At 40.8% G+C, this 23,525-nt stretch overlaps 1 protein-coding gene across 1 annotated transcript in view; it reads left to right on the top strand.

Moving 5' to 3' along the window:
• Window positions 1-315: 315 nt before the first annotated feature.
• The window catches only part of Ero1b (endoplasmic reticulum oxidoreductase beta), a 41,519-nt gene continuing 18,309 nt past the window's right edge, over window positions 316-23,525 (top strand). The window contains exons 1-8 of the mRNA XM_013009231.1: window positions 316-460; window positions 544-693; window positions 996-1,036; window positions 6,462-6,581; window positions 13,301-13,384; window positions 15,181-15,222; window positions 16,896-16,978; window positions 20,029-20,102. Coding sequence (XP_012864685.1) covers window positions 316-460; window positions 544-693; window positions 996-1,036; window positions 6,462-6,581; window positions 13,301-13,384; window positions 15,181-15,222; window positions 16,896-16,978; window positions 20,029-20,102 — 739 coding nt within the window. The remainder of the gene's footprint in view (window positions 461-543; window positions 694-995; window positions 1,037-6,461; window positions 6,582-13,300; window positions 13,385-15,180; window positions 15,223-16,895; window positions 16,979-20,028; window positions 20,103-23,525) is intronic.

Genomic DNA, 23,525 nt, shown 5'->3' on the forward strand with positions numbered 1-23,525 from the left:
CGGGAAACGTCCGCGCCCCGGGCGTGCGCGGGGCCCGGGTTCTCAATCCTGGTGCTGTTTTGGAGCCGCCGGGGCTGTGCGGGGTCCGGGACGTTGAGTGGGGCCCTTGGGAGCTGTGCGGGGTCCGGGACGCGGGGGGGGGGGCTCGGGAGGTGTGCAGGGTACGGGACGCTGAGGGGTCCCTCTCGGGAGTTGTGCGGGGTCCGAGACTGGGGGGGGCCGAGTTTGGGAGCTGTGCGGGGGTCCGGCACGCGGGGGCCCATGGGAGCTGTGCGGGGTCCGGGACGCGGGGTCCCCTCGGGAGCTGAGGGCGGGATGGGGGGTCGCGGGCACTCGGCAGACCGCTCCCCGTCGCCAGTCCGGGAGGAACGGAGCGGGAGGGGGACCCGGGTACGCCTGGGCTCCGCCCGCGGCCGGCGCCGCCCGCTCTCCACCCACCTGTCGGCCCCGCGTCCCAGAGGTGCGCACCGGGGTGCGGGACCCGCCGCGGGGAGCCTCGTGCGGGCTTGGGCGGTGTAAGGCTCTGGCCCCCGAGGACAGCAGTGTTCCGGGGTGTTAGAGAAGTGTTCTGGAAGCCTCCTTTCCCGTACGGAGTGCACTGCACCGACTGCCAGGTGTGGCGCCGGCTTAGTTCCTTGCACCTGCTGCAGACCGGCGGTGCGGCGGAGCCGAACGCCAGAGAAAGTGTCCCAGGTGACCCGATAACGAGGGGAGAGGCCGAGTGAGGCAATTAATGCCTCTGGTTAAGAGAAACGGATGGTTAACTGCCCATGCTACTGTGTAAAACATGTTGTTGTTTCTTCCTTTCTGACTTCATTCATTTTTCTCACGCTTTTTATGGTGCATAGCACGAAATCCCAGAATGCCCGAATATTCCTTTTGTGCCTAAACTCGAGTACTTAGTAAGTGAATGATTTGATAAAAATAACAGAAGCAAACTTTTGAGTATTTGAGAGCATGTTAAACACGGAGAATTTCTGGCTGTGTTTGCCAAGACTTGAGGACGTACTGTGGCCTGGCCTTGGACCCCACTCAGGTATCAACTTGTTTTAGGCAAGCCTTGCAAATGACTGTAAGTGCACTTTTGAAAAACACTGATGAGCAATGACATTCTAAGCCTCCACCAGAGACTTAGGAAAAAGAAATTTCCCGGGCTGGGAAGGTGGCTCAGTGGTAGAGCGCTTGTCTTGCATGCTCGAGGCCCTGGGTTCGATTCCTCAGCACCACCTAAGCAAAAAGCCGGAAGTGGCGCTGTGGCTCAATTGGTAGAGCGCTAGCCTTGAGCTGAAGAGCTGAGGGACAGCGCCCAGGCCCAGAGTTCAGGCCCCACGACCGGACCAAAAAAAAAAGAAAAAGAAATTTCCCAAGTTGTCTTTGGCAACATGATTTTCTGGTTATTAGGCTGCGTGCTTGTTTATAAGTAGAATTTTCATTTAGACACTTTTTAAAATGAAATTTCTCATTTTCTCAGTACACAGCATATATATTTATTGTACATATTACCACCAATCTAGAAGGTTTGCTTTTGGTTTCTTCCTATACCACTAATTATGAATAACTATTGTTTTATAATTGACACTGTACATCTGATTTCCATATATCAAGTGAATACATATGTATATAGTTCAACAGTTAAAAGATGCATATTCAAAGTAGCACTGTGCCAAACAGTCTTCAAAAGCACATGTGTCTATATTTTTGTTTCAGTGGTACTGTGTAATGTCATATTTAATACAGTACTCAAACCTGTAACAAACTTAATTACACATTACCTTGTTTTATTTGAGACATCTCTCAGAAGTGAGTCCTATGGTAACTGAAGTTCCAAGAGATTAAATGACCAGAAAGTGAATGACATTAAACTGGAGCCCTGATCCAGACCCCTCTCTGCTCTGTACAGTATACCAGCATATTGACTTCTCTGCCTAGAAGAGCAATGGAGAACAGGGAAATCAAATTGAGGAACTGCGTTCTTTCACTTTTGAAAGATGTTTTTGCAAAAACATCTCTATTCATAAGAAAGCAGTCATTTAACACATTTAATTTGTTTTTCTTGTAACAAAACTACAGAAACATTTTTGAATACATAAAAGGATATTCATTTGCATATTTGTGCCCAATTTTCTTACAAATGAAACACACGTATCTTTGTAGTGTGGTGAAACACCAGGAACTAAAGGCGAGAGCATACAGCAACCTTCATTTTAAAAGGAATCTCAGTCCAGTGTATTTGTAGTCCTCCTAACTGCCTTTCTGAGGTGGCATGAAATCAAGAAATAGAGTTCCCAACAAATGAAATCCAAAAACTTGGGACTCACAGTACCAGTCTTACCTTGAGGGTTTCTCCCACATCCTCAAGACTCTGAGCTTCTGCCTTATGCTGCATGACCATGGTAGGAAATAACACTTGTGTCGGCTTAGAGAGGAAACTGGAAGAGACAAGTCCATGAAGCCTGGGCTCCAAAGTCAGATATCCTTGATGTAAGAATGAATGGAAAATCCCGTATGAGTAAGAGTAAAGTGAAGAACTCAGAACCTGAGTGCTATCTCTGAGCTTGTTTTGCTCAAGGGTGATGCTCTAGCACTTGAGCTACAGTTCTGCTTCCAGCTTTTTAATGGTTAGATGAAGATTAGAGTCTCATAGACTTTTTTGCCTGGGCTGATGACTTCACACCTTGATCCTCAAGTTGCAGCTTCCTGAGTAGCTGGGATTATAGATATGAGCTACTGGTATTGGCTGGGCTTCAAATTACATTTTTTTCACTTGAACATTCATGAGAAACCTATACTTCCACGGAAAACTACTTCATATAATTTGAATTTAGATCTTTTCCCATACATACTCGGGATATTGGGCAGTGGCAGTAAGCTGCATCTCCCTGTGAGCCATGCCATCCTAATTTAGTGGCTGACACTACTGTGTGCTGTGTGCATGATATTGCTCATCTTAGTCTAGTGCTTTGGCTTTAAATGTTGTCCATAGGGCTGGGAAGGTGGCTCAGTGGTAGAGCGCTTGCCTTGCATGCTCGAGGCCCTGGGTTCGATTCCCCAGTACCACATAAGCAGAAAAAAAAAGCTGGAAGTGGCGCTGTGGCTCAAATGGTAGAGCGCTAGCCTTGAGCTGAAGAGCTGAGGGACAGCGCCCAGGCCCAGAGTTTAGGCCCACAACCGGACCCCAAAAAAAAAAATGTTGTCCATGCACCTGACTTTCACACTTAATTCTCCAGACTATGATCTTCAGCTCTAGAGCTGTATTATCCAACTATTTTTTTCATTATCTCCAGTTGAATAGCTAGTAAATAATGCCAGCGTTAATACCAGGAACCAAATTCTTGATCTTTTCCCCCAAATCTCTTCCCAAGATCTCTCCTTTATACATATGGTTCAGCCAAACTGGTAGCCTCCTTGCTCTTGCCCTGAGGCCTTCATACTAGCAGTTTCCTCTGTCTAGCACACTCTTCTTTGTTTTTGGCTGTCACTTTTCTGATTTGTCCTCTTATCTACAATGTCCCTGTCCCTGACCATACAACAGTATAAAAAGAAACCCTCTTTTGCCTGATACTCCATATTCCTTTCATCTTTTGCTTGCAATTTACTAGTGGTTTTCTGTCTCTGGAGTATTTTGTAGAAAACTACATTTGGTCTTTGTTTCTGACTCCTGGCCCAGAGCTCTTTAAGTGCCAATGATGATAAGTGATAATAGTGTCTTTTGTTTTTCATAATACCCCTCTTTAAAGTCACACCTGTGTTTACTAATGCCATGATTTAGAATGATGCTCCTATACAGATGAGCTGAATCACCAAGACAACCAAAAGATTTAACTCTTGAACAACCAACTGCATTTGATGAGAGCTGCTGAGTTTGTGAGCACCCTGAGAGCGCTCTCGGGGAGAGCCTAGGTGCTGTCAGTATCCCTTCCACCCTGTATTCTGCTCTATGCCGCTCCCCTTTGGTTCCTGAGTCCTTTATAATACATTGTAAAAAATTTTTTTTCCTGAGTTCTGGAAGGGGAGTCCAGGGAACCTCTAGTTTATTGCCCATCAATGGGAAGAATGGCTGAAGTGGACTATCTTGTAGGGCTTGTCTAATTCTGGATGGTGAGTATCATCAGAACTGTAGATTTCCCAGTTGGTATCTGAGAGTTGCAGAATTGATTAGTGTGAGAAAATAACTGGACTCTGTAAGGGTAAAATCTTACAATGGTTTAATTCTCTTCGGCCCATTGTGCAGTCCTCCTTTTTCCTTTAAAAAATAACCAAACATTGGGACAAGCTCACTGCCTCAGGACCTTTGCATTTACTATTCTTAATTAGACTATGTTTCTCCCAGATAATCTGCATTCTTGCTCCTTTCCCTCCAACATCAGACAGTAAGTCCCCATTTAAAATGAGAGTACCCTCCCCCCAATCTCTATCTCCATTCCTGCTTTTCTTCCATCTCCCTACTTTACCATCTGTCAGACTCTGTTCTATCCATTCTTTCCTTTCAATGATAAGGTAAGCTCCTTGAAGACAGATTTTTGTCTTTTTATTCTGATCATACAGTCCCTGCAGGTAAAACATTTCTTATGTTGAACTAATGAGTAAATAAATAAATAGAAGATAGATGCAAATAAATTATTCAGAAGGAAATTCAGACGGACAACAGGATAATAAATATTAAAGAGAACTTGAGAGACATGTAGAATGCAGTGAGAAGATTGGGGTCCAGAAGAATATAATAGGGAAGATCAGTATTGAAAAGATTACTCAATAGAAAATTTTTCCACTCTAGTTCCTATCCCTGCTACAGTCCCTAAACTCTGTAACCAATAATCTTTTCTCCATTTCTAAGATTTTTTTTATGTAAAAAATGTCCCATGGATGACTTAGATTTTTTCCATTCATCATTATTCTCAAAAGATTCATTCAGGTTGTGCATATCAAGTATGTGTGCCTGTTTCTTGTGCATGTGTGCACAGCAGCTACTGGTGTTTGAATTCAGGGCCTGTGTGTTTTTTAGACTGGCGTTCTACCACTTGAACCACAACTCTAGCTTTGCTTTTTGCTGGTTATTTTGGAGATAGAGCCTACCAGGCTGGGAGATTTTCTAGATGCAGTCACTTGAGTAGCTAAAATTATAGACATAACTCACTAGTGATAGACCCAAGTTCCCTCCTTTTTTTTTTTTTTTTTTTTTGTTTGTCGTGGGTCTTGAACTGTGGGCCTGGGTGCTGTCCCTCAGCTCTTCAGCTCAAGGCTGGCACTCTACCACTTGAGCCACCGTGTCACTTCCAGTTTTCTGAGTGGTATTGGAGATAAGAGTCTCATGGACTTTCTTCCCCACACTGGCTGGCTTTGAATCACAATCCTCAGATCTCAGCCTCCTGGGTAGTTAGGATTACAGGTGTGAGCCATTGCCTCCTGGCTTCAAGTCCCATTTTTAATTGAACTATACTGAAGAATTTTATGAAAGTTTTGGGCTCTTGATTCATTTTGTAAAAAACAATTTTAAAGCCTGATTTGGAAATAAGTCCCATTTCTACTGTAGAAATATTACTTTAAGTTTGCTAAACCTTAATATCTTTTAATACAGTGAAGATAATAATAGCTTATTTCTAGAATACTTTTAAAGGGTAGATGAAGTGACATAAAGCACTTAGCCCTGTCCCGGGATTTTTTTTTTTTTTTTTTTGGTCGGCCATGGGGCTTGAACTCTGGCCCTGGGCGCTGTCCCTCAGCTCTTCAGCTCAAAGCGAGCGCTCTACCACTTGAGCTACAGCGCCACTTCCGGTTTTCTGGTGGTTTATTGGAGATAGGAGTCTCACGGTCTCTCCTGCCCGGGCTGGCTTTGAACCGTGATCCTCAGATCTCAGCCTCCTGAGTAGCTAGGATTACAGGTGTGAGCCACCAGCACCCGGCCAGTCCTGGGATTTTTAAAAAGAGGTATGGCATGCTATAACATTGTTATTCTAGTTTGATCCCTAGGTTAGTCTGGGCAGATGCTGATGGAGCATTCCAGTTACATTCTGTATTTAAGCAGGGGAAGGAGAATTTAGTACCTTTCATTCTGGGCATTTACCAAGATGCTTTGTATTTCAGAATGGATTAATGTTCTTTCATTCTTTTATCATTGCATAAAGTGTTTGCAGGGTGCTGGTTGCTCACACCTGTCATCCTAGCTATTTAGAAGGCAGAGATCTGAGGATCATAGTTCAAAGCCAGTTCAGGCAGGGAAGTCCATGAGACTCTTAATTCTTAACTCCTTACCCCACCCCCCCCCCAAAAGAAAACAACACCAAACTGTGGCTCAAGTGGTAGTGTGCTAGCCTTAAACAAAAACCTCAAAGTATCTCCTTTAAGGTAATGAATCTTAATTTGCAAATACTAACTTGAATGAGTTATTAACATCTTATAAAACACAGATTTGTTAATGTCAAAGCATGAAGGATATTCATACTTTATGTACATGTCAATTTTAGGTGGCTGGCGTTCTGGATGATTGCTTGTGTGATATTGACAGCATTGATAACTTCAACACCTATAAAATCTTCCCCAAAATAAAAAAATTACAAGAGAGAGACTATTTTCGTTATTACAAGGTAAGATTAAAATATTTAAATTCTGTTGATAGCAAAGATTTTTATATAGTTGTCTGCAGATGTTACTTTTATATCATTTGAAGTATTAAAGTATCATAATGAAAGTGTCAGTTTTGTAAATCTTGAGACTCTGAACCCCCTTCTTGTGTTTGGGGACTTCCTCATCTTTCAGTTTTGGTTTTGAGGCTGAGACTCCTCCCTTTACAAAAGCTGAAGGATGGCAAGGATTTAGGAGTCTTCAACACAGGATAAACATTCTGCCCTACTGGACATGTCCACCCAGGTTTAGAGGTGGCCCTCGGCACAGCAGAGGGCCTCAGCATTAGCCCTGTGCTGGGAGCTTTCTGGAAGGGCTGGCACACAGGCTGAGGATGCAGTAAAATACCCACCCTAGTAATTCTGCAGAATTGCTGCCTAATCCAGCCTTAGTCTGCTGCACACCTTAAAAAAATAATAAAAGGCAGCTGCAATCTTTAAATGTGGCCATAAATGAAATCAACCATTATTTTAAATTATAGAACAATATTTTAAAAACTGCATTTGCAGGATTCAGTTGGTTTGTATTTCTTACATTTTCATTTTTAATTCTACAAATTAAGAGTGATTATCTTTTTATCCTAATTTTAGATAGGGTAAAATACTATGTTTAAAGTTTTTTTAATCTGATACAGGAAAATATGTTAGAAAATTAAAATTTGGGGACCCATTCCTTGTAGCACTAAAAATACCCCCAAAAAGGAGAATATTTTTTTTCTTTTTTTGGGGGGGGAGGTCTGGTCATGGTCATGAGGCCTGAACTCTGGGCCTGGGCGCTGTCCCTCAGCTCTTCAGCTCAAGGCTAGCGCTCTACCACTTGAGCCACCACGCCACTTCTGGCATTTTACTTTTTGCTTATGTGGTGCTGAGGAATCGAACCCAGGGCCTCAGGCATGCAAGGCAAACGCTCTACCACTGAGCCACCTTCCCAGCCCGAGAGAGAATATTTCTTGTACATACAAAATGTTAGGAATACAGATTCCATGAATTTATTCCTAAAATTGTTGAGTGACTTGTAATCAAGGCATTTTACATACAAATAAAAGACAGTGCTGCTTCTGATTATCACCACTTCATGCCTCCTTCCAATTAGACTGGATCACATGTACGTGTGACTGAAGTGATTCTGTGGTTAATGGTGACATTTTCTTATGATTGAGTCTAGTGCGGTAGAGGAAGTACAGATTCTATTTAAGACCAGACCTTCCTAGGAGTCCCAGCTCCACTGACTTGCCTCTCTTAGGGGATTTCTTTCAAGTTCTGTTGAATAAGTAAATACCTCATTTAATTTTTAGATACAAATTTTGCTAGTATTATTTTCTTTTTTCAAGTGAAAAATGGTTTAGGAATCTTAAGTAGGGTACTATTACATGTAGTTGTCTAGCAACAAAACAGATGTTTGATTAAAAACATTGTTTATGAAATTAAGAACCAAACTGAAGAAGAAAAAAAGAGAGATGGAAACAGAAAGGTACTAATGGCTATTCTGTTTAAGGCACCCCCCATATTTTTGCAATACTTTATACATAGAGTCAGATTTCTGGGGAAGAGAGTCTTGATTATTATTCCAGTAGTCATATGACCCCTTGGCCAAAAGAGGGAAGAACATCCTGATTGACAGTTCTAGCCTTCTGACTATAAGAAGAGTCATTGTTTCTCAAAGGGAAATAAGAGGACGAGGACTGTTAAGAGGAAAAGTTAAAGTTGAATAGACAAATAACTGTGTGGCCTTTGGCTGCCCAACATGCAAGGCATCTTCTGTATGTACAGTTTAAAAATTGTTCCAGTCAACACAGTCCAATTATTTCCTATAGAACCAAACATGCCCATGTCTCTCCTAGAGGAAGGCGATGCACGCAGCCCACATCTACATGGTTGTGTGAGAGCTACTCTTTCAGTTCTGTCAAAACCAACAAAATAAATAAAATTCACAGCATATTCTACATTCTATAATGACAGTAAAAGGAACACATCCATATTATGTGCTCAATAAACAAGGAAATATAGGTAGCTGGGCAGTGCTTGCTGTAGCTGGTATTTATAACTTCTGTTTAGTACTGCTTATTCCTTTCTTCACCAAATATTTATTGAATGATTATTTTGTGCTAGCCTATAATCTGCATAATGTGACTATTGTAGTAAATAAGACAAAGCTTTTGTTCTGAATAAACAACAAAATATAATTCCAGATCGTTATAAGGAAATGCTGTTGAGAAAAGCAAAGTAAGAGACAGTGTGATGCAGGTACAGGATAAAGGAGGTAGATAGCTCTATTGTAATGAAAGTGATCTAACGTTGGTATTATTTTATTTTATTTTTTTGTCTGAGACTGGACTAGAACTGAAGCTTGCTTTCCTTCATTGGCTGGTGCTTCATGACCTGAGCCATACCTTCAACCCCCTAATGTTATATCTGATCAAAGACCTAACTGCAAAAAAGAAAGCTAAGTGATTAGCAGCTTGACCTCATTGGTAGAGTGCCAGAGTGAGTGAGAGCATCAGATACTGAGTCTGAGTTCTGGTGTCCAACTTAAAAAACCAAGACAAGGTCTAGGAAAACATTCCAGAAAAAGGGTGGCAGAATAACAGATTTGAAAGTTTTTTTTTTTTTTTTTGTCGTGGGGCTTGAACTCTGGGCCTGAGCGCTGTCCCTCAGCTCTTCAGCTCAAGCCAAGCGCTCTATCACTTGAGCTACAGCGCCACTTCCGGTTTTCTAGTGGTTTATTGGAGATAAGAGTTTCATGGACTTTTATGCCCGGACTGGCTTTGAACCACAATCCTCAGATCTCAGCCTCATGAGTAGCTAGGATTACAGGCATGAGCCACCGTTGCCCGGCTCAGATTTGAAAGTTTTAAGCTTATTGTGTTTGAGGACTCAGAAGAAAGCTGACTTTGCTGGAGGAAAGCGAATGAGGGAGTTGTAGATGATAGGAGCCTTTTTTAAAACATCAAAAAGTATCCAGATCTATTAAATATTTGAAACAAATGTAGAAATCAGTATGGTAGATAACGTATCATTTTTAAGGTGTCATTTCTTTGATTACTGTAAACACTATGTCCATGTCATGTTACATTTATGTACCTAATTTTGAACATTCTTGCCCTTTGCATTGTTTTTTTCTGTCGTCCGTGTTGACTTACATAAACCACTCATATTCTGAAATGGTTTAAAAAAGTAGGACTGTATTGGCCATAAATGGAAGTTGGATTTTATTCTAAGCATGATAAGAAACTATTGCAGAGATTTTTGTGCAAAATGGACCATAAGGGCATTGAAACAGGAGACAGGAGCAGTTTAGGATGCTTACTGCCATAGTCCAGATAGTCCAGATAAATGGTAGTGATTTGGACGAGAGCTCTAGAGTTGGATGAAGTAGAAAATGGTTGAATTACAGTTTATAGAAGGTAACAAGCTTCTCTGATCAGTTGAATGTGAAGTGTGAGGTTAAAAGTAACAATGTGTAAGTTTGAAAAATATTGTAAAACATCATAATCAAGTGGATTTTATTCGAGAATACAAGGGACATTCTTTTTAGATCTTTGGCAAAATTAAACATATACTTCCATCATTTAAAAAAAATGAGTGGTATATGCCTTTTTAACATGATTATAACTAGCATCTCACTTGTGGGATACCACTAGAGGAATTCTCGCTTAGGTCAGAAGCCAAGACAAGTATGCCTGCTATGTTTATTACCATTGGGTATATCATCTAATGCAGAAAAAAAACTATAAAAGAATAAGTAAAATGATTTTGTTTTTTTGTTTTGTTTTTTTTTGTGCTGGTCTTGGGGGCTCAAACTCAGTGCCTAGGTGCTATCCTTCAAGCTTTTTTTGTTCAAGGCTCGCATTCTACCACTTGAGTCATAGCTTCACTTCCATTTTTTTGATACTGTATAGGAAATATGAATCTCATGGATTTCCGTGCTCGGACTAGCTTCAAACCATGATCCTCCCATCTCAGTTTCCTGAGTAGATAGATTACAGATAGGAACCACTCACTGACTCCTGGCTACGATTTTCATTTATTAGTGAAACAACCAAAGTTTGAAAACTTAAATCAGAAATGAAGTGAAATTAAAAATTGCATTACACTATAGGCTGTATGCTTTATATGCAAAAGAAAAAGCCAGTTCTTTTGTTAATGCAAACAATAACCAGTTTAAAGATAGAATAGCTGGGCGCTGCTGGCTCATGCCTGTAATCCTAGCTACTCAGGAGGCTGAGATCTGAGCATCCCGGTTCAACGCCAGCCAGGGCAAGAAAGTCTGTGAGATTCTTTTTTTTTTTTTTGTCGGTCGTGGGGCTTGAACTCTGGGCCTGGGCGCTGTCCCTCAGCTCTTCAGCTCAAAGCGAGCGCTCTACCACTTGAGCTACAGCGCCACTTCCGGTTTTCTGGTGGTTTATTGGAGATAGGAGTCTCACGGTCTCTCCTGCCCGGGCTGGCTTTGAACCGTGATCCTCAGATCTCAGCCTCCTGAGTAGCTAGGATTACAGGCGTGAGCCACCAGCGCCCGGCTCTGTGAGATTCTTATCTCTAATAAAGCACCAGAAAACTAGAAGTGGCGCTGTGGCTCAAGTGGTAGAGTGCTTGCTTTGAGCTGAAGAGCTGAGGGACAGTGCCCAGGCCCAGAGTTCAAGCCCCACGACTGACAAAAAAGATACAATGGCCAGGTGCCCTTGGTTCATGCCTGTAATACTAGCTACTCAGGAGGCTGAGATGTGATAATGGTTCAAAGCCAGCCCAGGCAGGAAAATCCATGAGACTTTTATTGCCGATGAACCACCAGAAAACCAGAAGTGGTGCTGTACTTCAATGTCATAGAGTTCTAGTCTTGAGCAAAAGAGCTCAGCCCAGACCCTGAGTTCAAGTCCTACAACCAACCAAAAAAAGGGGGGAAAAACCTCATTTACATTAGCAGTGAAAATACACAATCTATAGGAATAAATATATTAAGAAATTTAAAGCCTGTGGAGATATGGCTCAAATGGTAGGGCACCTGCTTGGCAAGCTTCTTGAGCTCAAGGCTCAGTCCTGCCAGAAAAAGAAATGGGTAAAACCTAAAGAAGGTAGGCTTCAGCATTCCTGAAAGACATGAAAGTAGGTTTACCTCCCCCCAAAAACAAGTCTATTGTGACATGACGATCCTAATTCTCTCCAAGTTAATACATGTGTTTATTATCATCCTAATAAAACTGCCACTGAGCCTGACACTGATGGCTCACACGTATAACACTAGGTACTCAGGAGGCTGAGATCTGAGGATTGAGGTTGGAAGCCAGCTCAAACAGGAAGTCTGTAGGACTCTTATCTCCAGTTAACCACTAAAAACCCTGAAGTGGAGCTGTGGCTCAAGCAGTAGAGTGCTAGCCTTGAGTAAAAAGCTTGGGGACAAGTGCCCAGTCCCTGAATTCAGTCTCAAGATCGGCATGTGTGCACATGTATGCACACACACTGCACATGTATGCACACACACACACACACACACACCAATGTTTTTTTTTTTTCATGGATCCAGACAAGTTGTCACAGGTTAGGTTCCTTGGAAGCAGAATGAGACAGTGATTGGTGTATTACAGATTGCTCTTGGGACAGACCATTTAGAGAAGGGAAAGGAAGCAGTAGAATTGGGATTGAACAAAAGGGAAATTCAAGCCTCAGTAGAAGTATCAGCTGCAATAAGTTCTTGTATCAGTCTCTAGGATTCATCCTATTAGCTGTCTGTTGAATTTCCTAGATCTGGATTTCTTTTCTGCCATGTTTCTGTTTCCTCCTTTTCCTTGACTCTGTTGTTAGTGTGTTAGAAAAGAACCCTCTTCCCCAGCTTTGTTACACTGTGGATGTCCCAGTAGTGGGGCCAGATCATTCAAAAGTGCCTCTAAACTCTGTTTTCTCAGTCTGTTTTAATGGCACCCAGGAAATTAGCCTCCAGTCATACTGCTCCCTGGAGAAAATGGGATGGAAGCCAGGAATGCAGCTCGGAAGTTGGAGTGTTAGAGGCATATTCTAGTTCCTTCTTTCCTTGCAGAGAGGCTAAGCACTAAGAGTTACCTTCCTCAAAAGGGGCCATAAACCTGTAAACATTCAGCAGCTATCTCCCCAGGTGCACAGTGAACAGTATGAGCAAGGCATCTGCCTTAGAGCTCTCCTGTGGAACATAGTGAGGGGACTGTGGGGACATTAAGTCACCCTGAGTTTGTCCAGTGACAGTAAAGTGTCAAGTGAGCAGTGAATGTGAATGTAACTTTTTTTCAAGTGTCAGAGGACTAATACTATCTTTAAAAATTAGTATTTCTGATGGGCACTGGTGGCTCACGCCTGCAATCCTGAGGCTGAGATCTGAGGATCACAGTTCAAAGCCAGCCTGGGCAAGAAAGTCCATGAGACTCTTACCTCCAATCAGTCACCAGGAAACCAGAAGTGGCTCTGTGGCTCAAGTGGTAGAATGCTCACCTTGAGCTGAAGAGCGCAGGGACAGTGCCCAAGCCCAGAGTTCAAGCCCCTCAACCAAAACCCCCAATAATATTTCATTCAGCTATATGAAAAACCACGATCATTTAAATATGAACTATGTACGTACCACAAGGATAAGAAGCTTTTCCTTCTCACACCATGTTACAGGTGCACACCTGCAAATGTTCTGTAATCATAATCTATTTTCTAACAATTTGTTCTTTCTCAAGGTTAATCTGAAGCGACCATGTCCTTTCTGGGCCGAAGATGGCCATTGTTCAATAAAAGACTGCCATGTGGAACCGTGTCCAGAGGTATAATAAATAACAAGGGGAAACTTGCTTGCTCTGAGACTTCTTTTTAATGATATTGATATTGAACTCAAGGCCTCATGCTTTTTCACTTGAGCCAGGCCCTCAGTTCTTTTGCTTTTTTTAGTTGTCTTTTAGAGAGGGCCTCTCATGTTCAGCCTAGTTTCAAACTGAAATCCTCCTGTGTCTTCTTCCTGTGTACCTGGGATTACAGAAATATACCACTGCACCCAGCCTCACTTGGACTTTTAGATGAGCATACTCTGAATATTAGGTTAATATAAACAGATTTGGCCTTGTCAACAAATTTATATGCTGTCTTTCTGTAATGACCAGGTCATTGAAGGTTTATGCTAAACTTACCACCAGGTGGTAAGTTTGTTACTGTTTATTAAACAATAGACTTCCAAAAGAATGCTAAACTTACCAACAGAGTGGTCTTGTTGCTGTTTATTAAAGAATAGATTTCCAAAAACATGCTGTATTTTAGACTTTGATTTTATTTTCATGTAAATTAAACACTTTTTTTTTTTTTTGGTGGGTCATGGGGCTTGAACTCTAGGCCTGGGTACTGTCCCTCAGCTCTTCAGCTCAAGACGAGTGAGCCACAGTACCACTTCGGTTTTCTGGTGGTTTATTGGAGAGAAGAGTCTCTCAGACTTTCCTGCCCAGGTTGGCTTTGAACTGTGATCCTTAGACCTCAACCTCCTTAGTAGCTAGGGTTACAGGCATGAGCCACCGGCGCCTGGCTAAATTAAACACTCTTTTTTTTAAATTATATTTTATTTGTGAACATACTGTACAGAGGGGTTACAATTACATGGGCAGGATAATGCGTACATTTCTTACCAAGCATTGCATCTTCCTCCTTTGTTTACCCTTAAATTAAACACTCTTATACTGAGCTGTACCTCTAGCCCTTAGACTTTGACTTTTGAAATGTAGCATAGTTACTAATATTCTTTTCCCTCAACAGTGGTTATGATTTTTATGTTACTTTTTTTTTAACTTAGTTGTGCTTATCCTTAACAATATTACACATTCTTTCTCTCCCTCTCCCATTCTCCCCCTCTCCCCCTTTCTCCCTATCTCCCCCTCTGCCCCTCTCTCCCTATCTCCCCCTCTCTCCCTATCTCCCCCTCTCTCCCCCTCTGTGTCTCTCTCTCTCTTTCTCTGTCTCCCTCTATCTCCCTCCGTCCCTCCCTCTCTCCCTCCCTCCCTCCCTCCCTCCCAGCACTGTGGCCAGGTTGGGCAGGATGCCCTTGATACTCCAGATAACTAGCAAAAAGCTGAGAGTAGGGATATGGCCCAACTGGTACAGCACCAGCAGTGAGTGGAAAAAGCCAAATAAGAGTGCAAGGCCAATCAAGAGTGCAAAGTCTAGCTGGGTGCCAGTGGCTCACACCTGTCAGGAGGCTGAGATGTGAGGATTATGGTTCAAAGCCAGCCCAGGCAGGAAAGTCTGTGAGTCTCTTATCTCCAGTTAACCACCAGAAAATTGGAAGTAGTGCTGTGGCTCAAAGTTATAGAGTGCTAGTCTTGAGCCAAAAGCTCAGGGACAGTGCCCAGGCCCTGAGTTCAAGCCCCACAACCCATTAAAAAAAATACTCTGTTCATACTTCTTAGAGTTGATTTTGATTCTGTATTTGTCATCCAGTTTTTACAAGTCTGGAAATGAAATAACACTGCTTTTACCTTAAGAAACTGAAAACACAATTTAAATGAGTATATATGTCCCTCCCACCTCCACTAAAATACTCTGGATCACTTTTAAAGTTTTTGTTGTTACTTCTTTTTAGAGTAAAATTCCAGTTGGAATTAAAGCGGGGCATTCTAATAAGGTGAGTCACTTTTTTTTCTTGAGTGCTTCTGATTTATGTAGCTAGACTTGTTCTTTGTAATGCCGGATGGTGCTTGCAGTAGATAACCAAAAATGACTATTTGGGAGAGTAGATATTTGGCCTCAGAATTTCAAATCCCTCATTTTTGAAGCAAGCAAAGGTTGTGCATTCCTAATTTCTTGTGAAATTACTTCTGCTTATGGAATCCTTAGAATAATGTAGATGTAATTATAAAAGTATCAGATCACCTGCTGAGACATTTTAGCACAAATGTATTCTTAGCCTTCTGTTTGAACTTGTCTCCCTGTTAAATTCAGAATTCTATTGTGTAAAGAAACTATCAATAATGTTTTAATCAAAATGCTTTGAAGTGGTGTTAAATTATTTCTGAATTAAAGATTACCCTTTTATTCATATGAGCAGCTAGTGTTACTTTAGCAGTTTACTGCTAGTTTTTCACAATTGTTTGTACATAATGAAGGCCTTCATATGTTCTTTGTGCCTTCCTCTGGTGCATCCTCTGCATGTTCTACTTCTCGCTCTGGCATGTATTATTTCACTTTCTCGTATTTCTTACTACTCCCACCACCCACTTTTATAGTGTCTTTACATGGTTTTACTCTTACTGCATGTGCATTTTTCAATAAGTAGTATATGTAACTAGAGTAAAGCAATGTAGAATTATCTTGTGTAAAACTTTAAAAGTTGTAATAATACAATTCTTTATTTCAAATTGAAAAAAATTTTTTTTAGTTTGTAATTTCATTCAGTTCTGTTATAATCTGTTTTCTTTAGTTATGTAGTCAGTTGTATGATTCAGTAGAGCCACTGCCGTCCAAGACTTGAAATTGTTTCCAGCTTTTCACTCTTACATGTAATGATGCACTGGCAGTTCTATCTGTATTTCAGTGTGTACACATAAAAGTTTCTTTCTGTGTGTATTTACAAGTAGGATTGCTGATCCATAGGTTCCTTTATCTCAGCATTCAAGTACCAAGTACCTTTCTAAGGTAGTCGTAACTTCTAAAATACCAGTTGTTGCCTTGGGATATTGTCTCCTGTTGAAGGATTTTGCATTTTCATAACTCCAGAGATTTAAATTTCTTTCTTTTTTTTTTGGGTCCGGTTGTGGGGCCTGAACTCTGGGCCTGGGCGCTGTCCCTCAGCTATTCAGCTCAAGGCTAGTGTGCTACCACTTGAGCCACAGTGCCACTTCCGGCTTTTTTCTTTTTTGCTTATGTGGTGCTGAGGAATCGAACCCAGGGCCTCAGGCATGCAAGGCAAGCGCTCTACCACTGAGCCACCTTCCCAGCCCAGAGATTTAAATTTCTTTCCCAAGAGCGTTCTCAGTTTCTTATTACTGACACATTTAACTATTCAATTTTAATACCTTTATGCCTCATTTTTATTAATCTTTCTTACATGTGCAATGTTTTTGCATTTTGTAACTTTTTTCCTTTCTAAATTTGCTCTCTAGATCTATTTGTGCTGAAATAGATTTGTACTATTTTTTAATTGTTAGATGCTTGTTACCATGTACAAACATATCAAAGGATTTTTATAATAGGTGTATCTATATTTAGTGTATGTTGTTATTGACAGATTTTCTGCTAGTGGAAGCTGGAAAAGAAAGATCATACTACTAAACTTGCTTGTTATGAACCTCTTTACAGTACTTGAAAGCGGTAAACAATACCAAAGAGTTAGAAGATTGTGAGCAAGCAACTAAACTGGGAGCAATTAACAGCACATTAAGGCAAGTTTTGTTTTAGTAGTTTTAAGAAGAAATGTTCTTAGTTTGTATAAAAAATGTTTTTCTTGTGATTTTGGTAACCATTATTTTCAAATAATCAGCTATTTTTTATTTACCCAGAATCTGTAATAGTTTGACCTCTTTGCCTGATTTGTCCTTTAATTTCTAGCATGTATCATTAGTTGTAAATCTGTCTAAAAAGTACAGATTTACAAGATTACTCAGATGGCAGGGTTTATGGCTCCATTCTTCCTAATTCTTGTTTCAAAAAAGAAAAGAGGAATGAAGCTTGGTGCTGGTGGCTCACATCTGTAATCCTTACTACTCAGGAGGCTGAGATCTGAGGATCATGGTTCAAAGCCAGCCTGTTCAGAAAAGGCCTTGAGACTTATCTCTCCTAAACTACAAAAAAGTATCAGTGTGGCTCAAACTGTAGAACGCTAGTTAACCCTAAGCACAAAAGCTCAGGGACAGAACCCAGGACCAGAGTTCAAACCCTAGGACCAGAAAAAAAAATTTACCAAAAAAGTTAAGCCTGGCACTGGTGGCTTATACCTACTAATCCTAGCTATTCAAGAGGCTGAGATCTAAGAATCATGGTTCAAAGCTAGCTAGCCTTGGAAGCAAAGTCTGTGAGACTCATGTTTCCAATTAACCACCTAAAAATTTGAAGTAGAGCTGTGGCTCAGAGTGGTAGAAGCCCTAGTTTTGAGCAAAAAAGCTCAAGGACAGGGCCCAGATCCTGAATTAAAGCCCCATGATCAACAACAAAAAAAGTTAATTTGATTTAGTGCAGTCAGTTTTATATACTTCTTTGTAGTGGTTCTTTTCTATAGCAGCTTCTCAATACAGAATCTTGGCTCTAATGGTAGTTCATTTAGGAATTACTTGATTACACATACTTAAAACCTTCTCTTTCCTTTTGGGCTATGAATAAAGAACAGTAGCAACATGATACTTATTCATGATACTTATTCCTTGTGTCTTATATCCAAGACACAAGGCCCATCTGGACACTAGGCACTGATGGCTCATGCTTTTAATTCTAGCTATTCAGAAGGCTGAGATCTGAGAATTGAGATTTGAAACCAGCTCAGGCATACAAATCCTCAAGACTCTTACCTCCAGCTAACAAGAAAAAAGGCAGAAATGGAGGTATGGCTCTCAAGTGGTAGAGTGAAAGCTGTGAGCAAAAGAGCCAAGTGAGAGCAAGACCCTGAGTTTGGGCCTCAGTAGTACATGCATCCCATAAGACCTGAATATAGATCGTGAATATAGTTGTTTCTTAACAGTTCTTCAAGTTAGAGATCTTGGTCATAGATTTTGTCAAGTGCAAGATTAAATGATACTCTATGATGAAATGGATTTTGATGTGACTAGCAAATATTATTAGGAGATCACAGACATACAGTTCAAATAAGTACTTCATGCTGATTATGCTCCAGAAATGTAGTTCTTTTCAGGTTCTTGCCAGGTAATTCCAATATTCAAGAAGAAGTAGGATGATTTCTAGTTTGCAGCCATGTTACCTATGGCTCATGCCTATAACCCTGATTACTTGGAAGGCTGAGAATGGGAAGACTGTGGTTCAAGACCAGCCGAGGCAGAAAAATTCACAAGACACATTCTCAACCTGTAGTTGTGTGTGGTATCATTTAAAGCTACACAGGAGGTAGAGATTGAGAAGATTACAGTTCAGGCAAGCCTGTCCAAAAAGTCCATGAGTCCATCTTAAAAAAGGAAGTTGGCATATGCCTCTTACCTCAGTAACAACATGAAGACTACAATAGAATGGTGGAAGTCTAGGTACACACTTGTACAGGAAATGAGACTATCTAAAAAAAAATCTGGACACTTGTGGCTCAGGCCTATAATCCTAGCTACTCAGGAGGTTGAGATCTGAAGATTGTGGTTCAAAGCCAACCTGGGCAGAAAATTCCATAAGACTCTTATCTCCAATAAACCAGGAAAAAATATGGAAGTAGAGAAGTGGCTCAAGTGGCAGAGCTTAAGGAACAGTGCTCAGGCTCTGAGTACAAACCCCAGTCCCAAAAAAAAAAAAAAAATGGGTATGAGGCTCAGTGGTAGTATAGTAGTACTTTTTTTTTTTTTTTTTGGGTCCGGTTGTGGGGCCTGAACTCTGGGTCTGGGCGCTGTCCCTCAGCTCTTCAGCTCAAGGCTAGCACTCTACCACTTGAGCCACAGCGGCACTTCCGGCTTTTTTCTTTTTTGCTTATGTGGTGCTGAGGAATTGAACCCAGGGCCTCAGGCATGCAAGGCAAGCGCTCTACCACTAAGCCACCTTCCCAGCCCCCAATACTACTTTTTTTTTTAAAGGCAATTCCTGCTGTCTAGGGTCCTTTAATAATAGAAGCAATTTAAATTCTTAAAATTAATTGAATTCCTCCAGGAAGAATGTAATAGTTACAATATTTAAGTCAGTTGAAAAAGATTGCTTGATTTTTGTGTTTAAATAATGTCAAAATAATTATCAAACCAGGGTTAATCAATTTAATTAAGAAATATAAATTACTGGAAATTAATACCTTTTTTTTTTTTTTTTTTTTGGTCAGTGTGGAGCTTGAACTCAGGGCCTAGGTACTGTCCCTGAGCTCTTTTGCTCAAGGTGAAGGACTCTTTTGCTCAAGGCTAGTGCTGTACCACTTTTAGCCATGGTGCCACTTCTGATTTTTCTGGTGATTAATTGGAGATAAGAGTTTTATGGCCTTTCCTGCCTACACTGGCTTTGAAACACAAATCTTAGGTCTCAGCTTCCTGAATAGCTAGAATTACAGATGTGATCCATCAACGCTGGCTGGAAATTAATATCTTTTTATATGGTTCCTTCATGTAACCACTAATAATAGAACTTGAGCCATTATGTAATAAGAATATGACCTCAAATGATCTATTTTCTTTTTTTATTATTGTGAAAATACTGTACAGAGTGGTTACAATTACTGAAATGCTCTATTTTCATTACACTAAAATGCACTGTTAACAGTCTCAACCCCAAATTTAATAATTTCTTTTTTTATTCCTCTTTCCCACAGTAACGAAAGCAAAGAAGCTTTCATTGACTGGGCACGCTACGATGATTCACAGGATCACTTTTGTGAACTTGATGGTAATAAATATAATTATTTTAACCTTAACACTTTTATAAGACACTTAAATCTGTGAAATTATAATCTGAGTTTCAGCTTTAACACTGGATTTTGTGATGTATACCTTATTGTACATAATAGCATTTAATAAGAGCCTGTGTTTGAGACCCTATGTAAGTGCCTTAAATACATGATTTCTAGTCTTTACAGCTATCTTGGTAGGTGTGTATTATTCATATCTGAGAAAAATGAGTCTGAAAAGGCTAAATAACTTGCTGAAGATCACATGATAACAGGAGGCTGAGGCAGGTGTTAGTCCTGGAACTGTGTCCACATGTGTGTTCTTCCCACCGTCATCTGCTGTCTCCTGCAGATCTTCCATTGAAGCCACATGGTTAAAGCTCTGTGAACATAACTATAAAAATTCTTGCACTGGAATTTGCTAAAGTTTTCAACAAATTCGTATAAAGATACCCTGAATGAATTGACTCTTCCAAGAGTCATTTCCCTAGAAGGATACAGAAGCAGGATATTGCCAGCAGATAAGAACCACTTGTCACAGAATAAAATTGCAGTGACTCAAATTTTTTTTTTTGGGTCCGGTCATGGGGCCTGAACTCTGGGCCTGGGCGCTGTCCCTCAGCACTTCAGCTCAAGGCTATAGCGCTCTACCACTTGAGCCACAGCGCCACTTCCAGCTTTTTTTCTTTTTGCTTATGTGTGCTGGGGAATTGAACCTAGGACCTCATGCATGCAAGGCAAGCACTCTACCATTGAGCCACCTTCCCAGCCCTGACTCAAAATTTTTTATCTATGAAAATTGTATGTGTGTGGATGTATGTATGTATGCTGGTCGTGGGGCTGCATGGTGCCTAGGTGCTATCCATGAGCTCTTTTGCTCAAGGCTAATGCTCTACCACTTAAACTACAGCTCCACTTCAGGCTTTTTGATGGTTCATTGGAGAGAAGGGGCTCTCAAACTTTTCCTGCCCAGGCTGGCCTCAAACTTCAATTCTCAGTTCTCAGCCTTCTGAGTAGCTCAAATTACAGGCATGAACCATCAGCACTAGGCAATGGGAAAATATTTGTGAAGAACTGTGCTCTGTGTGCTGAAATCATTTGCTGGACCTCTTCACCTTTACCTTGGCATTGTTAGATTTGAGGTTGTGGGGAAAAATGTGGGATTTGAGCACACTCAATTGGAAAATGGGCAGCAGAATTTTTCTCAACTGTTCAAGGATCATAATACTTTCTAAAGGTTTAAAAAGGATTCTCAGGTAGAATTTTACTGTTAATCCATATTATAATGGTGTGAGCTACTGTAGGACAGCCAATGAGGTGTCTTAGTAGCAGGTATGCCAGTGGGCATTTAATGAAATATCTGCATCATGATTTTTCAAAATGGCCAGAGGTTTATCAGGGCAAGTCATTGCACCTGTGCTGAATTATTGCAGAACTATCCTATTTTCTCCTGGGTATTCTCATTCTGTTGAGTGACACTGTAATCATTTCCCTTTGACTTCTTATTTTCTCATTATTTGATGCATGTTAAAAGAGGATCATGCTCTTTTAACAGGCCTTTACATTAATAAGTCATTCCTGAGAATATATGCGTTACTCATAAAAAAATGGGTGTTTCACTTAAAATACTAGTACTTCTGGGTTCTCTTGTTATAAACAAATGGATTGCTAGATTATTTGTAATATAAAATAGTGACAACCGGGCTGGGAAGTTGCCTCAGTGGTAGAGTGCTTGTCTCACATGCATGAGGCCCTGGGTTCGATTCCTTAGCACCACATAAGCAGAAAAGGCTGGAAGTGGTTCTGTGGCTCAAGTGGTAGGGGGACAGCGCCCAGGCCCAGAGTTCAACCCCATGACCAACCAATAAAATAGTAACAACCATTTTTAAAACATTGGTTTCTTAAGTTATAAAAGACCAGTCCTATAAGAATTTATATAGTTATTCTGTAAGATTTATAGAATTGTATTTGTAAAATAAAATTTATGCACCCTGCTGCTTATTAATTAGATTGCCACTTTCGGTCTGAGAAGTAGTGTTCATCTGTGTTCTCATTATGTATATCTGTAATTATGTGCAGTACTATCAGATAGTTTAGAAGCATTGTTTAGTTATTCCTCATCTGATTTCAGTGGGGTAAAATTAAAATCTAAATGTTCTTTGAAGTTCATGAGAGAAAAGATCTGATTGTCCTATTACATTGCATGCTATTTTGTTATTGTCTCTATTTGAATGGAAGGTGATATAATAGTTTTAAATAATTTAGCAGTTTATATTCATCAAGATGAGCTGTTCTGTTTCTGTTAAAATTTGCCTTTATGATTGGCTTGCTTCTTCCTTTGCTCCATGTTTCCACTCACTGTTGCTTCATCCGAGATGACCAGTGTTCCCCTAAAACCTAGTCATATCACTCCCACAGACTTTGTATCCATCCCCTTCCCTGCCAATACCTGCCTGATACTGTGGGTTTACTGTCTTTTTTCTGACTAGGTTTTAGCTACATGAGGGCTTATTTTGGGGGTAAAAGGGTATAGCTACTGTATTCTTTGTGCTTAGAATAGGACCAGGACCTGCTAAATGAAACAGTTGGTTCATATATAGCCCAAATGGTATGATAAGTTTGGGGTGTTTTGGTGTGTGTGTGTGTGGGAGCCCTGTCCCTAAGCTAGCACTCTACCACTTGAGTTACAGTTCCACTTTTGGCTTTTTGGTGGTTAATTGCCCAGCCTAACTTTGAATCACAGTCCTCAGATCTCAGCCTCCTGAATAGCTAGTTACAGGCATGATCCACCAGTGGCCAGCACATGATAGATTTTGACTTTCATTTTTTCTTCTGAAAGAATATTCACTAATACATTTAAAATGTTTTTAAAGCAGTGGTTTCTAGAAGTGGTTCAAAATGGTAGAGTGCTAGCCTTGAGCAAAAGAGCTCAGGGACAAAGCCCAGGTCCTGAGTTCAAGCCCTATGATTGACAAAACAAAACAAGAAAGTAGTTTCTAAGTCTAGTTGTGTAACAGAACCATCTATGACTTTATAAACTGTAGATTTTCCCCGTTGAGGATTATGTTTCAGCAGTGAGCTCGTTGCAGATATAAGTAGGATCTTCAACCTGTGCTCATGAGCACAGAGCCTGTACACTGAGCTGATCTATGCTGCATTATGCTGTAAGAGACACATGGGCAGGAAGGCAGGGCACACTAGAAGATGTGGTGTGACCTCATGGCACTGACATTAAATCAGGGTAGTGAAAAGAAATTCAGTGTGAGAACTGTGTATTTGAAGTGGAGGGAAAATCCTGCATCTAGCACAGTAATTGTCAGAATGAGGTATAACAAAGTCTGTGTCTTTAGATAAAGGAACATGATCATGGAAACAGCAACCTTGTAGAGGGAGGAGGAAGAGAAAACTCTGGGAGGAAGAAT

This window comes from Dipodomys ordii, unplaced genomic scaffold (genome assembly GCF_000151885.1).
Source record: "Dipodomys ordii isolate 6190 unplaced genomic scaffold, Dord_2.0 Scaffold9, whole genome shotgun sequence".
NCBI lineage: Eukaryota > Metazoa > Chordata > Mammalia > Rodentia > Heteromyidae > Dipodomys > Dipodomys ordii.